Here is a 13,169-nt window from a genome sequence, read left to right on the forward strand (position 1 = left end):
TTACAAGTGTTTCCAACGTGTGTTCTGGGAGTTGTATCCGGAAAGTCCGCCACGAATGCTTGGGACATATGAACCAATTAGGTAACCACCGCTTGATTTACTAGAACCACCTCCAGATGATAATCCGGAAACGAGTTGAGAACCGGAATCTACGCCAAATCCTGTACCAAAGCTAGAACCGCCGTTTACTCCATAGTCTGATCTATATGCTGACTCGACTCCGGAGCCAGAAACAAAGCTGGATCCTAAATCAGCGCTGCCGAGGAAACTCCCGGATCCAGAGTGGACGCCGCCAGTGGAAATAATTTCGTACCCGGAGCCATAACTGTTGCCTCCATCGGTGTAAATTTGACCATGGTCAGCAACATATCCCGAGTCCACATGGGACACGGTGTTCACGCCTACAACTTCAGGGACTTTGACGAGAACTGGTGTAGGAACTTTCACAGCGACAGGATAAGGCTGTTTCACTGTTACAGTCACTGGATGTGGTACTTTGACATAAACGGGTTTCTCAACTGGTACTTTGACAGTTTTGGTAATGTGGACGGGGTACGGTTTTGGGACTTCCACAGGGACTTTGACTTCAACGGGAACAGGAACATGTTGCGTCACTTTAACCGGGTAAGGTTTAGGTACTTCGACGGGAACATTTACCTTGTATGGAACTGGGACTGGCTTAGGAACTTCGACTGGGTATGGTTGCGGTACGGAGACAGTCTTAGTAATTTCAACTGGGTAGGGTTGAGGCACTGGGACATTTACATGTTGAGTGACTGTGTGGATTTCGTGTGTCCTCACGTTCGAGACTTTTGGTGCGATGTTTTCAATGGTCTTGTAACCACTTCCAAAGCGCACTCCGGTGGAGTGACGTGAAATGGAAGCGGAGACGCCGGAATTTCCGGAGCCGAGGGAACTGCTTGTGCTGTATCTAGATCCTAGAGATCCCAAAGAACCACCATTGGTGTACCCAGATCCTAGAGATCCCAAAGAACCACCATGGGTGTACCCTGATCCTACAGATCCCAAGGAGCTACCGCCGGCGTATCTTGATCCACTTGTGCTAAAACCAGATCCCAAGGAACTGTATCCGGATCCTAGTGATGAACCAGTACCGTATCCAGAACCAAAGGACACGCTGCTTCCATAGCCGGAACCAAGAGACAAACCACTGTCGTGTCCTGATCCTAACGATACCGATCCTAGCGAAACACCGCTTCCATATCCGGACCCTGAGTTATCAAAACTTGAAAAATCGTAGTTATTGTACGCGGATGTACCATCAATGTGGCGTTTTGGTTTGTCTTCTTTTCCTACTTTGGTTTTCGTGTCTGATTTTTCAGCGGAAACTACAGCAATCACCAGTAAACACTTAAAACAAGCACATTATATTGAGAGTTTAGTTCGACTAATATACTTTACCACCAGGATCTTCATTTTGCTCTGGCCTTGCTAACAACACCCACAAAATGACAATCAGTTCAACAGTTGGGCTTTTATAAAGGGGAATTTTTAGTTTGAAGGACAAGGATGTTGATGTCACCATTCCAGTTTTTAAATTATAATTTTCTCTTGTCGTAAATTTGACAGAAACATCCATTTTAAACACATGAGAACTCGTAGCGTTTTTATATTGAAAATACAGTAATAATTCGATAGACAAGAATAAAATCAATAAATCCAGCTGGGATAAACTCGTACATACTTGATAGCATGCTACTAAAGTATTTTTTATTTGCAAAATCCAATACACGGATACCAGTGGACATCCACGCAGAAAAAAATTGAACAAGGATTTATTGTTTTATAATGTGGACAAACAACATGACATTTTAAAGAATGGGTCTCCTATTCTTATGTTTCAATAAAATTGGATGTCAACAGATAGGTCAAGCTAGTAATGAGTGTCTCACATGACTACTAATTTATGTTTGATCTCGTGTAAAGCAAATGAGAGTGTTCTCGTACTTAAAACAAAATGTAAACGCCCCCTCTTTGTGATTTTACAAGAATTCACTTCAAACTTCAACAGTTGTAGCATACTTTACGTAAACGTGTATTAGATTCGACATTTTTATAGCCAAATCAATTCAAGCTATAAAATAGTTTTCGTTTTACTATGAATACCTCTCAGGTTTCTTTAATATATGCAGATAAAACTGCATATAACAGCCTCTCGTTATATTCTCTGTTTTGTCAATTTTTAAAATTAAACAATGTAGTTTATTTATTCATTTATATTTGAAAACAGACATTATCGAAAAGCAAATTTACAATTTTATTTGCTTCATTCGATTGCACATTCACAAATTAATTGATTTGTTGAATTATTATTATTTAAAGATGTATAACAAAATACATAATTATATAACACTACAGGCCTGCATTTTTAAACAGTGGCCATTATTTAGTTTAAACATAAAATTATGTTAATTTATTCTATTCTTTATTGTCTCTTCTGCTTATAAATTAATATGAATGACGCGGATTTTGTTGAAAGGGTAAAAAACATTCTTTAAAAAACTTGAAGTTGTTTGCCACGTATTTTAACAAAAAAAAATCCAGTATACTAGATTTTCCACCCCTTTCTGATGCCGAAAAAACAGAAGCAACTAAAAATTATTTTATCAACGATGATAGCACATGAAGTTATGGTACTGACATGCAATAAATCAAATGCTTCAGACGTCACAATATGATCGGCTTTTCTTATTCGATTCCGATCAATAAAGCTCTTTTCTGTAACATCTGGGTCTTTTTGTGCACAGCAATGTTTGCTTAGCACTGAGCTTAGCACATTCAAAGCGCGTCCGACTAATTTAGATACTCCAAATATCTAAATTTTTTCGGATATTTTTGAGCAATGCGATTGGATTTTTTTATATTTCTGTTGACATAGGTAAATGTTTCACACATTATTTCTACATACATACATTCTATTTATTTTACAATTGCATTCTATTTTCATCAAAGTTTTGCAGTTTTATTAGCAACAATGTGAAAAATTTAAATGATTTTTCATTAATTGTGCGAAATTTGGGTGATTAGCCTGATCAGACATTGTTTTTCTTTTATCTAAATTTATTTTGTCGATCGATCAAACTGGTAGGAGAAAGTTGTGTTCATTCCACTTAAAAATTGCAATTTAAATTTAAAGTGTCAACGATCATTGAAGTTATCGGGAAAAACGCAAAAGATGAAAGAGATATGAGTAACGTACAAAAAGTGAGGGAATTCCGTTAACCTTATGAAGATATTCATGCCAAGCAGCATTTTTTCATCGATGCACAGCAATCTAGAGAACAAACAAAATGATGGCGTTTCCTTTCGAATCATCGTCATCCGGAGAAAATTTAGCGAAGAAATGACGTTATTTTATGCGAACGGAAATAACATCAACTTTTTTCAAGTTTTTGGTACAAAACACGACTGCTCAAGGCGTCATCATAATATTGCTCCTGCTTTTGTTCTACGAATCCCCCACGACTGAGCTTTCACATTTCTTTCCGCGTCGTAAGTTGTGGTATTTTCCCGTCATTATAAAAGAAAAGATTAGATTAGAGTTCTCGATTCCCCAGTTCTCTTATTGTCCGATACGACTAAGTGAATTCAGTTTGTAAAAAATGACTTTTAACCTTTTACGCCGAAGAAAATTGTCTTTCATTCGATGAAATCGACAACTTAGCTTGTTACATCTTTATACAAAATTCTCGGATAAATTTCTTGTCACAATGCTTCGTTACATATTCGGAAAGTTCTTGCATCAGACCCGCTTGCTTCATTGTCAAATTTTTGCATAAACGGTGATGGGTTTTTTCCCGAGTTTCTTTCTTCAGGTGATTCATGTCACTTTCATCGAAAACTTGTTCTTGGGCAAGCTCGCTCGGAGACTATCAGGAAGTAACTTTATTTGGTCTGTCGTGTAACACGCCGTATCCATAACATCGATGGATACATTCGATAGCGTACCCTCTTTGAAATCACTCGAGCTACCGGCGCGAAAAAAGTGCGGAGATGGGATCAACCCTTAGACCTAAATAGCATTTACCCTTAAGGCTCCGTCCTACCCCGGCCGAAGTGCATAGGAAATAGCGCAAAACGCCATTACTTTTTACGGCCACAAATTAGGAGTTGGAATTTTGATTTTTTTTGTACGTGTAGATAATATCAAAATGTACACGGGAAACTCTTTGATTTTCAAAAATTTCTTATAAATTTATTTAAAAAAAATAAAAACTGAAAAAACGCCATGTCGTTTTACGGGCACAGTTTTAGGTATTTTTGCTTGAACTACGACTCGATAGATGAGGGATTTTATTCTACATCCGGGAAACTCCTTGGTTTTTTCCCCACATGAATAGTTTCTTTAGAAAAAAATAAAATGTAATGTAAAAATGATCCCCAATTTTCAAAAAGTCGGCAACCAACACTTCAATGTTGCCATGATTTACAGCCCCTCACAACAGGGGGTCTCGAATCCTAATCACGGTTTGACGACTACAACTCGGCGGAACGGCGATTGACCATTGGGACCCCAACTTTATACCTACTTTCTACCAAGAATTGAAAACTGCCGCATCTGAATATAATAACATTTTATCCCTCATGCAAGATTTCTAAAAATAAATTTTAAGACATTTTGTCGACATTTTAATAATTAGATTAACGATTGCAAATGATTTTCAATCGATAATATAATTAAAAAGTCACTGTTCAGAACCTTTTTTTTTTCTCAGTTGAGTGTAGTATTTTGAGTTTAGATTTAGTGCAATCAAACTCATATTTGTTGACAAAAAAATCGCTTTTGACTCTTGAAGTAGACCTCAATTAATAACTTGCATTACAACATTACATTTAAACAGTCTATTCTATATAGGACAACGGATTAATTGCATTTCATACATTGATTGTTATGCATTTTATTGCATATTTGGCCATTTGGTCCTTTGCCGCAGGCAGGGTGAAATGTTTTCTCAAGTAGCCATAAGATTGAAAGCTTTTTAGCGCTCTCGTAACTATTTGATTTTTAGATACCAGCATAGCTCTATATTGTTACTTCTGTATTTTGGCAATTTCTCCAACTTTGTTAAAATAATTACCCAAAGCATGATTTTACATTTTCAATGATTCCTTTATACATATCTCAAATTGTGCTACTGTAGCAACTTTTTAAACTTTTCCAAAACGATGAAAACATTCATTGAGATGGACATTTGTTCTCAATTTGTGAAATATTTAGTTATGTCAAGATATGTATTTTTTTAATTTTTCGTGATGCGTATAAATGTAAGTTTTTTGACGTCCACGTATAAAATGTAAAAACAAATTAGTGTTAAAATTTAATACACCAGTATTACTTAGAATCCTTCTAGATCGATGGATATCTTTCATAATTTTGAAACTCACATTAACATAAGTAGCTGATGGCAAAAGTATAACTACACAAATTTTAATAGCTATTTGTGTATTAAGAGCGTAAAAATTTACATTGCCGATTGAAAGAGACAAAAAGTCTAAAACGGTAATTTGAATTTGCGCTCGAAATACACACAATATTTTTTCTACAATCTTGCATTTTCCGCGATTAAAAACAACTTCTATGTTGCCATGGTAAAAATACCTTTGGCATAAGCGATTTATCGAAAACAAAATCGTGATCGAGTGTTTTTTCAATTTTATAAAAAAAATTGTAGCTCTAGAACATATTCTTTACCTACCTGTAATATTTTGTGTTATTCGGAAGTACCCAAATATCCATTTTAAAATTTGGTAGAATTGATTTTATTAAATACCCGTGGATTCGTTGAAACACAAGAAACGACAAGATGAACTAATATCTAAATCTAATTTATTTAAATTTATTATCAACTAAAACACTGCGTGACAAAGTTTTAGTAGCCAAAAAACTGTTATGTTCTATAGGTAGCCCACCTTTTGATAAAACATATGCCGGTAACCGCAAGTCACCACCAAATTTTATATTTAATTTTAAAAGTAAAATTTTATAACTTTGTAAGTTTTAAACATTTTTGTTTCCAAAATAAAAGTCTGTACATTGTCAAATACAATCAATTTAAAATTATTGTAAAAAATCGAATTTTGTAATAAAAAATAAAAAAATTGTATCAAAGTTGGCGGCTAAACAAGTTATGATTTGCATATATTTTTTTTTAATTTTAGTTCTTTTTATGTGTATTTTAAATATTGATAACCATACATACATTAAAATCATAAGTAAAATAGAAAAAGAATCTCTTTTCTATGATTTTTTCAACTACTTATGTTAAAAATTGTGAAGGTTTTGAGGTAAGGATGTTCTTTGGGTATGTACTTTGTTTGGATTCCATAACACAAAATTAATTTGAATTTGTCGCACAGTGTAATTTTGAAAATAAAATTGTGATGGTACACATTTTTAACGAAACATTTTTTACTTGAAATATAAAGTTTATTAGATGATGCCATCATTTATTATTTCTCTTTATTATTCATTTATTATTTTCGAGGGACATAATATTTCGAAATCGGGAAAACGTTCGAAACAAACTCCAAAGCAAGGCAAATTCATGTGCCTGGTTTATTGCTGAACTGTGGTAGAAAATATGCTAATTTTACAGACGATTTTCACCCTTATGGATGATTGGCATGTGTCAAATGGTTAGTATGTTGGGTTGCATATTTTTTAAAACACGAATTTTAGTTGAGGGGTAGAACAGCCTTAATACAGGGCATTCGCAGTCTGCGTTCAACTCGCTTGTGATTAACGATGATGGAAAAAAGATACAAATTATTCAGGTTCATATATTTTTAGATTTACTCATGGAACGGATGAATGCACAATTAATTAATTATTAAAGCATTCATTATACATTTCCTGCCATTAAATAGGCTATTATTTATTACTAATCGCTGCAACGAGCTAGCTAAATAAAACTAGCAGGGTTTTTATTTGTTATTTATGGGCGATAAATGAGAAGCGGATTTAAACTAAATACTAATAGTTTAGGAACTCAATGCGAAGATTTTTTAAATGAATAGCTTATATTTCCCTTTTATCGTTACCAGACATGATGGCTTCATTTTATTGACATCCAATTAAAATTGCAATGCATGTGGCTGTTTTTTCCAGAACAGCAGACAAAAAATTAGATGGTTTTATGGAAAATTGGCAATGAAATGAAATTCATATAGTAATCAGATTGGTCAGGATGGAATGTATTTACATAGCTGAAAGATTATTATTTTTAGATTAACACTATCCTTTGAAAACTTTTGTAGAATTGTATCTCCTGTAAAAATGCATCAAGTTGAAAATACAAATTCAAATCACATTGTCATTTCTTTTTATACTTTTTGCTAGGCGAATACGTGAACTATACGTATGCATTGCAGCGAGTTGCTTTTTACAATAATGATCTGATAAATTGATATAACGTGTATCTACGTATTATGCTTGTGACAGTGATACATGTAGGTACAGATACCTACCCATCTACATATTTATTATCGTGTTTATTAAAAAAGTAGTGAATCACTTTTGATATGCCGCAATTAATGTAAATATGAGATCTAATAGACATGTAGATACTTATCTTGAACAAATTAATTCAATAATTAAGGTCAAATTTTACCCTACTTTTGCTGATATTTATTTATTATTGGAATAAATAACAGTGCAATGAAGTAATGAGCTATTGAAAACATTTTCTGCCTTTTAAACCACTTGTATCAAATTTCCTAAACAATTTAAACGTTCTTGAAAACGAAATCTAATATTCTTAAATTAAATTTACGTTAATCTCTCTCTTGTCACGTTTTGTCGTAAATAGTATTGATTAATATGTTTGATAATTAAAAATTTTGGGGATGTTTTCTAAATATGACGATTTTCCAGTTTATAGAGTTAAAACTCTACTATAGTTAGTACCAATGCGTGTATCTACAGTAACTTTTTATTATGTTTATTTACATTTTGGTAGAATTCAGTTACACAACCCCAACATTTTTTTGTGGAAGGATCGATGGATTACAGTAGTCAGCGAGGTTTTGTACTAGCGGAACGGGCAGTCTCTGATAAACTTCGCCCCTAGTTCCGAATCCGACTTCCGTTTTGCTTTATTGAATCAGGACTCGGATATACATATTAAAAAAAGAGATTTTTCTTGGGATCGCCATATGCTCTAGAAATGATCAGCCACTTTGCCAATACAAGTTTTTCTAAATTTCTAAGGAGTGTTGTAAATTCATGGTTTTGAACTGTTTATTATGCTTTAACATCACTCTATATTCTTCTTTCTACTCCGCACTTCCTTAATTAACTTTCTTACTCTTATTTAGCTCATTTTATCAAGGTATCATGACTTTCCAATTTTGTGTTTAATTCTTTTTGAGTCTAAGGAATACACAGACCTTTAGTGTCTAAACAATATGAAAGTTTCCAAATATTTTACCAAGTTCAATGACAAGCGTTGATTTTTTTTTTATTTCCGAACGTTTTAGAGCTTACATCATCTTGTAATGGAACAATGTTGTTCTTGTTTTCTGAACGTGTTCATTGTTTAACACTTTCTTTTCGCTCGAAACAGGTGCAGTGCCTTAATAAGAGTCAATGACTGATTGAAAAATCTCACATTAAAACCTTTGAGTAAAATTTCCTTTTATTTAAAAAACAACTCTCACGAGATGTGTATCTCTCTCAAACCCCCCGTCCACCAACCATCTTCACTCACCCAACCACCCCTTCCCTCCTCAACCGCCCCCACCACACCCCTCTAAATACCCCATTTATATTCAAATGAGCTGGAAAAAGAATGAAATATTTATATCCTGTACCCGATATTCTACGAATTTTTTGTTTCAGGTGAGTACAACCTTCCAATGAAGAATAAATGAGACAGGTACTGTTTTTATTGCTACTACAAGTTGAATGATTGAAATTTTGATTTAACGAACAATTTACATAAACACCACTGGACCCGTAAGCTGTTTTTAAGTAGCTAGCCGAGCTAATGCTCTCAAATTCCTTAGTGGATATTATAACTGCATTAAAACAATTCTTTTTGTAAGTTTGCGGAATTTTGAACAAATCCCCACCGACACATGTTCACAAAATTGGAAATTACTCCAATTATGATATTCCGTTAACACTTTTAGGATAAACCAGGAACGTGGCCAGGCTTAGGCCTTCACCGCTTGTTATCAATTAGTTCGGTCAACATTCAGTAAACAGTATTTCAGTGGTCGGCAGAGCTAATCAAACTAAATTCGGCAGGTTTGCATAAAAAAATATAAACAACTATAAAAAACTCAACATCGCTGGCATAATTACGGATTAAGAAGTATTGTGTAATGCCACTTCATTTGCATTAATTAAAAGGCTTATTTGGATCGTTTTTTCTGCGTTGTTTTGGTTGTCGGCACAGCCTTGACAGTGAACGGCATGTATTTATAAAAGTTCTCATTAAATATTCCATTCACGATTGTAGACGTAAGTACAAACTGGAACGATTCACATTTCTGCATCACTCTTCTTGTGGTAAAGTTTGACTTAAAAAAACTTTCTAAAAATGGTGAACGAACAACCTCCAGATCTCTCAGAGAACATAGCGCGCGCTTATCAACAAATCGATGAATTCAATTATTTAGTTCAAACGCTTTCAGCTAGGTTTTTACAGGAAATTTGTTGAACAAAATGAATTGAGCTTACTCTGCATGCCGAGATAGGACTTGTTGACCCAGTTCTTCCCGGTCAAGATTCTTGAGTGTATTGCAAGTTCACACTGTTGTAGCGTGACTAATAAAAATTCTTACAAATTTCTTGGTGTTGGGTTATTAATTGCTACATTTATCAAAACCATTCTAATATGTGTAGGGCTATGTCACATGTATAAATGTTTATAGTTTTAGGTAATTGTAGCTAATTAATACGTCGCACTCAAACATTTTATAAAAAAAGATTTAATTTTGTTCCTAAGAAATAAATTATAAAGAATTTAAAACCGTACTTTAAAGAAATTTAAAAAATGGGAAGATTTACAAGCGGAAGTAATATTATCCAAGAATTTGTTTTGTATTGTTTAAATTCATAAAAGAAAATCTTCAAATTTGTTCCCTTAGCAACATGAGATGTCACGCTATATTGTACATATTGACATCGAATTTTCTAACAGTGTTATGTTGATCTTTAATACGAACTAAGGTAAATGAAGACCGAACATAGCACAGATCCTAAAAAATAAAATTAATTAGTAATTAATTAACATTGGAATTTATTACATTGGTAGCACTAATGTGTGTTTATGTTAAATATTGATTGAAAGTAAAGCAAGATAACTGATGCGTTAATTTCATTAAATATTATGTTTCCTTTTTTTTAATTCAAATTTAAATACGCCATTGAATCAATTTTCACAGCGCCATCTATGAGACAGTGGCGTAAGATAGTTGTAGTCTGATTTGAAGTTGCAGATTCCTTGACTGTCAAATACTTTTACTTAGATAACAATTTCTAATTTAAAAGAGATTCAATCTAAGTTAATATCGTTACATTTTTGATATTATTTTAATAGAATAATTCTGCGTTCATATATTGATCCTCGTTCATTTCAAATACACTAGCGCCACCTGTCGTTTCCACACGACTTAGTTTGACAGTGTTGACAGCACCGGTGGAAGCTCCCAAGAAAGTTTAGTTTATCAACATTAACACCACATCCACCCCTCAGAAATTAGTTGTAATTGAAAGAATGAGCACGTATTAACACAAACATCAAGTGAGTATTCCATCTTTATGTTAAAATAACCGAGTATAGCTTGCATAACCTCACATTTCCCCCTTTTTTTCAGCAAAATGACTTTAATGTCTGTGGCTCATTACCTCCAGTTAATCGAGAAGTACTGGCGCTCCCAAGACGGCATCAGAGTTGCTCACTTCCTGTCTTTACGACACGAACACGCAGGTTATGCCAATTACCATGTTGAGAGTCCTGAAGGAATAGTTGAGCGTTTTCTGACCGCTCCGCTCGACGAACTTGTTATTTTACATCTCAAGTGTTTGTTCGCGATCAGTCAAAATGATTACTTGTCTGCTTATAATGTACAAAGTACTCTTACTCAGACTTTCACAAAGATCCTGCAAGCTCAGAAAGAAGAGAATTGGTCTCTCCCAATTATGTACGTTGTGTGTTTGGATCTTCGCTTGTTAGCACAGTTAGCTGAGAATCAAAGGGCTGGAGTTAGTGAAAAACCTGGAGAAATCCTTGAGAAAGCAGCAGAGTGTTTGATGGGATGTTTTCGTGTTTGTGCTGCTGATAACAGATCAGCAGAAGAGGACACTAAAAGGATTGGAATGTTAGCTTTGGTTAATCAGCTTTTTAAAGTTTATTTTCGTATTAATAAGTTACACTTGTGTAAGCCGTTAATAAGGGCGATTGAGTCTTCACCTTTCAAAGAGAGTTTTTCTCTGAGTCAACAGATTACTTATCGGTATTTTGTAGGGCGCAAAGCTATGTTTGACAGTGATTACAAAGTCGCAGATGAGTACTTGACTTACGCTTTTGAGAACTGCCACAAGCTTAGCAAGAAAAATAAGAGACTTATCTTGATATATTTAGTACCTGTGAAAATGTTATTAGGGTACATCCCAAGTAGAGAAGTTTTAGAAAAGTACGATGTGGCGTTACTATGGGATTTAGTCCAAGCAGTGTGCCAAGGGAACTTGAAGGCATTTGATAAGATAATGGACCAACACGAGACATTTTTCATCAAATGCGGGATTTATTTGATTGTAGACAAATTGAAAATTATTGCGTATCGCAATTTGTTCAAAAAAGTGTACTTAATTTTAAACACTCATCAAATTCCAGTTGAGGCTTTACAGACTGCGTTGGTGTATTTGGGACAAACTGACGTTGATTTGGATGAAACTGAATGTATTGTTGCAAATCTGATTTATGAGGGGAAAATTAAAGGGTACATTTCACATCAACACAGGAAGGTTGTTGTCAGTAAGCAAAATCCGTTTCCTCCGCTTACTAGTTTGACGTAGGTTTATCTGATTTGTAAAACTTAGAATGTGTGTACAGAAGTTTCAAACGATAGGATTTACAGTTTGGTGTAATATATTTTATTGTTAAACACCTGTATTGCTCACAATGAATGACATTGATGGAATAAGATAGATGTTATTTTATATTTGTAACAAAGTAAGTTAGTATGTAAAATAAATCTTTTTATGAACTGTACTGAATTTTATTTACGTGAGAATCTTTACAGCATTTGCTTGATTCATTGCTTTAAAGCATGCTCAAATAAAATGAAATTTTATTAGGTACGTAAATGTAGACTCTATTAAACATCTGCTGCTAAACCATTTCTGTACTTTTTTATAAGTAATACTAGAGTTTACTTTGTTTTTATTGGTTCTTGGGACTTACAATGAGAAAACAGCTTCTTAAAACATGTGCTTGCCATGAAATGAATAAAAACTACAAATGGTGGATGCGCCTGACAAGCATATTGTTAATTTATTGTATTTATATCAAACTGTTGGACTCTACAGCAGTTAAAGTGAAATGAAATAAAAACTAGCACAAATAATTGACGATTTTACTTGAATTAGGTAAAAACATGATTAAAAAACTTTTGTTGTTTTTGCTGTTTTTACTGTTACGGACAGAACTCACAAATATTGTGAAAAAGTCCTTTTCATCACCGCAAACGCTGAATTTTTCGTTTTTAACACCAAAAAGAAATATGGAGGAACTTACCATCAAAGTTTGAGCTCGTGTAAAATCCGTTTTTTTATTGAAAAACCACCAACACCGCACTCTCCCACCACTTTACAACCGGCAACGTCGTCGATGGTGACTTTTTGGTGATAAAATCAAATAGGTTAGCTGCCTACTTGACAATTTGATTACACAAAACCACCTTTCAGGCTGTGCCCAGTCTTTTCACTATTAAATCATTTGATTTGCAATCCAACACGCTGTAAAGAAACGTTTTTAACGAAAACACTGCCTAATTTTCAGAAATGTCAAAAATTTGAAACTATTTTCTCACTAAAAATCTCCCTAGGCAACGTTGCCGGTTGTAATGCAGGGGAAGATTGCGGTGTTGGTGGTTTTAAAAAAAAAAACAGACTTTATGATTGGTTGCCTATGACATCA

General features: G+C 34.1%; 3 protein-coding genes across 3 annotated transcripts in view; 2 read left to right on the forward strand and 1 right to left on the reverse strand.

The window, feature by feature from the left end:
- On the reverse strand, nucleotides 1-2,041 carry LOC148172420 (uncharacterized). The gene is made up of 4 exons (XM_088038704.1): nucleotides 1,922-2,041; nucleotides 1,760-1,848; nucleotides 1,418-1,694; nucleotides 1-1,371 (listed from the first exon to the last, which is right to left on the reverse strand). The coding sequence occupies exons 1-4, from the start codon at nucleotides 2,039-2,041 to the stop codon at nucleotides 1-3; spliced, it is 1,857 nt and encodes a 618-aa protein (XP_087894830.1).
- LOC148172418 (disks large 1 tumor suppressor protein-like) overlaps nucleotides 1-9,300 on the forward strand; it is a 31,264-nt gene extending 21,964 nt beyond the window's left edge. The window contains exon 3 of the mRNA XM_088039089.1: nucleotides 8,861-9,300. Coding sequence (XP_087895215.1) covers nucleotides 8,861-8,892 — 32 coding nt within the window. The 3' untranslated portion in view covers nucleotides 8,893-9,300. The remainder of the gene's footprint in view (nucleotides 1-8,860) is intronic.
- Nucleotides 9,301-10,633: 1,333 nt separating this feature from the next.
- PCID2 (PCI domain-containing protein 2) lies at nucleotides 10,634-12,238 on the forward strand. The gene is made up of 2 exons (XM_088039078.1): nucleotides 10,634-10,772; nucleotides 10,846-12,238. Exon 2 carries the CDS (start codon nucleotides 10,850-10,852, stop codon nucleotides 12,044-12,046), a length of 1,197 nt encoding a protein of 398 aa, XP_087895204.1. The 5' UTR covers nucleotides 10,634-10,772; nucleotides 10,846-10,849; the 3' UTR covers nucleotides 12,047-12,238.
- Nucleotides 12,239-13,169: the final 931 nt, after the last annotated feature.

Source organism: Gnatocerus cornutus, chromosome 6 (genome assembly GCF_029298725.1).
Source record: "Gnatocerus cornutus isolate USDA-ARS CGAHR chromosome 6, icGnaCorn1.1, whole genome shotgun sequence".
Lineage (NCBI taxonomy): Eukaryota > Metazoa > Arthropoda > Insecta > Coleoptera > Tenebrionidae > Gnatocerus > Gnatocerus cornutus.

Coding starts and splice junctions, on each gene's coding strand:
- PCID2 (XM_088039078.1), top strand. CDS start 10,850: ATGACTTTAATGTCTGTGGCTCATTACCTCCAGTTAATCGAGAAGTAC.
- LOC148172420 (XM_088038704.1), bottom strand. CDS start 2,041: ATGCTACAACTGTTGAAGTTTGAAGTGAATTCTTGTAAAATCACAAAG. Junction 1,695..1,759: donor TTCTGCGTGGATGTCCACTG/GTATCCGTGTAT, acceptor AGTATGTACGAG/TTTATCCCAGCTGGATTTAT. Junction 1,372..1,417: donor ATGAAGATCCTGGTGGTAAA/GTATATTAGTCG, acceptor GCTTGTTTTAAG/TGTTTACTGGTGATTGCTGT.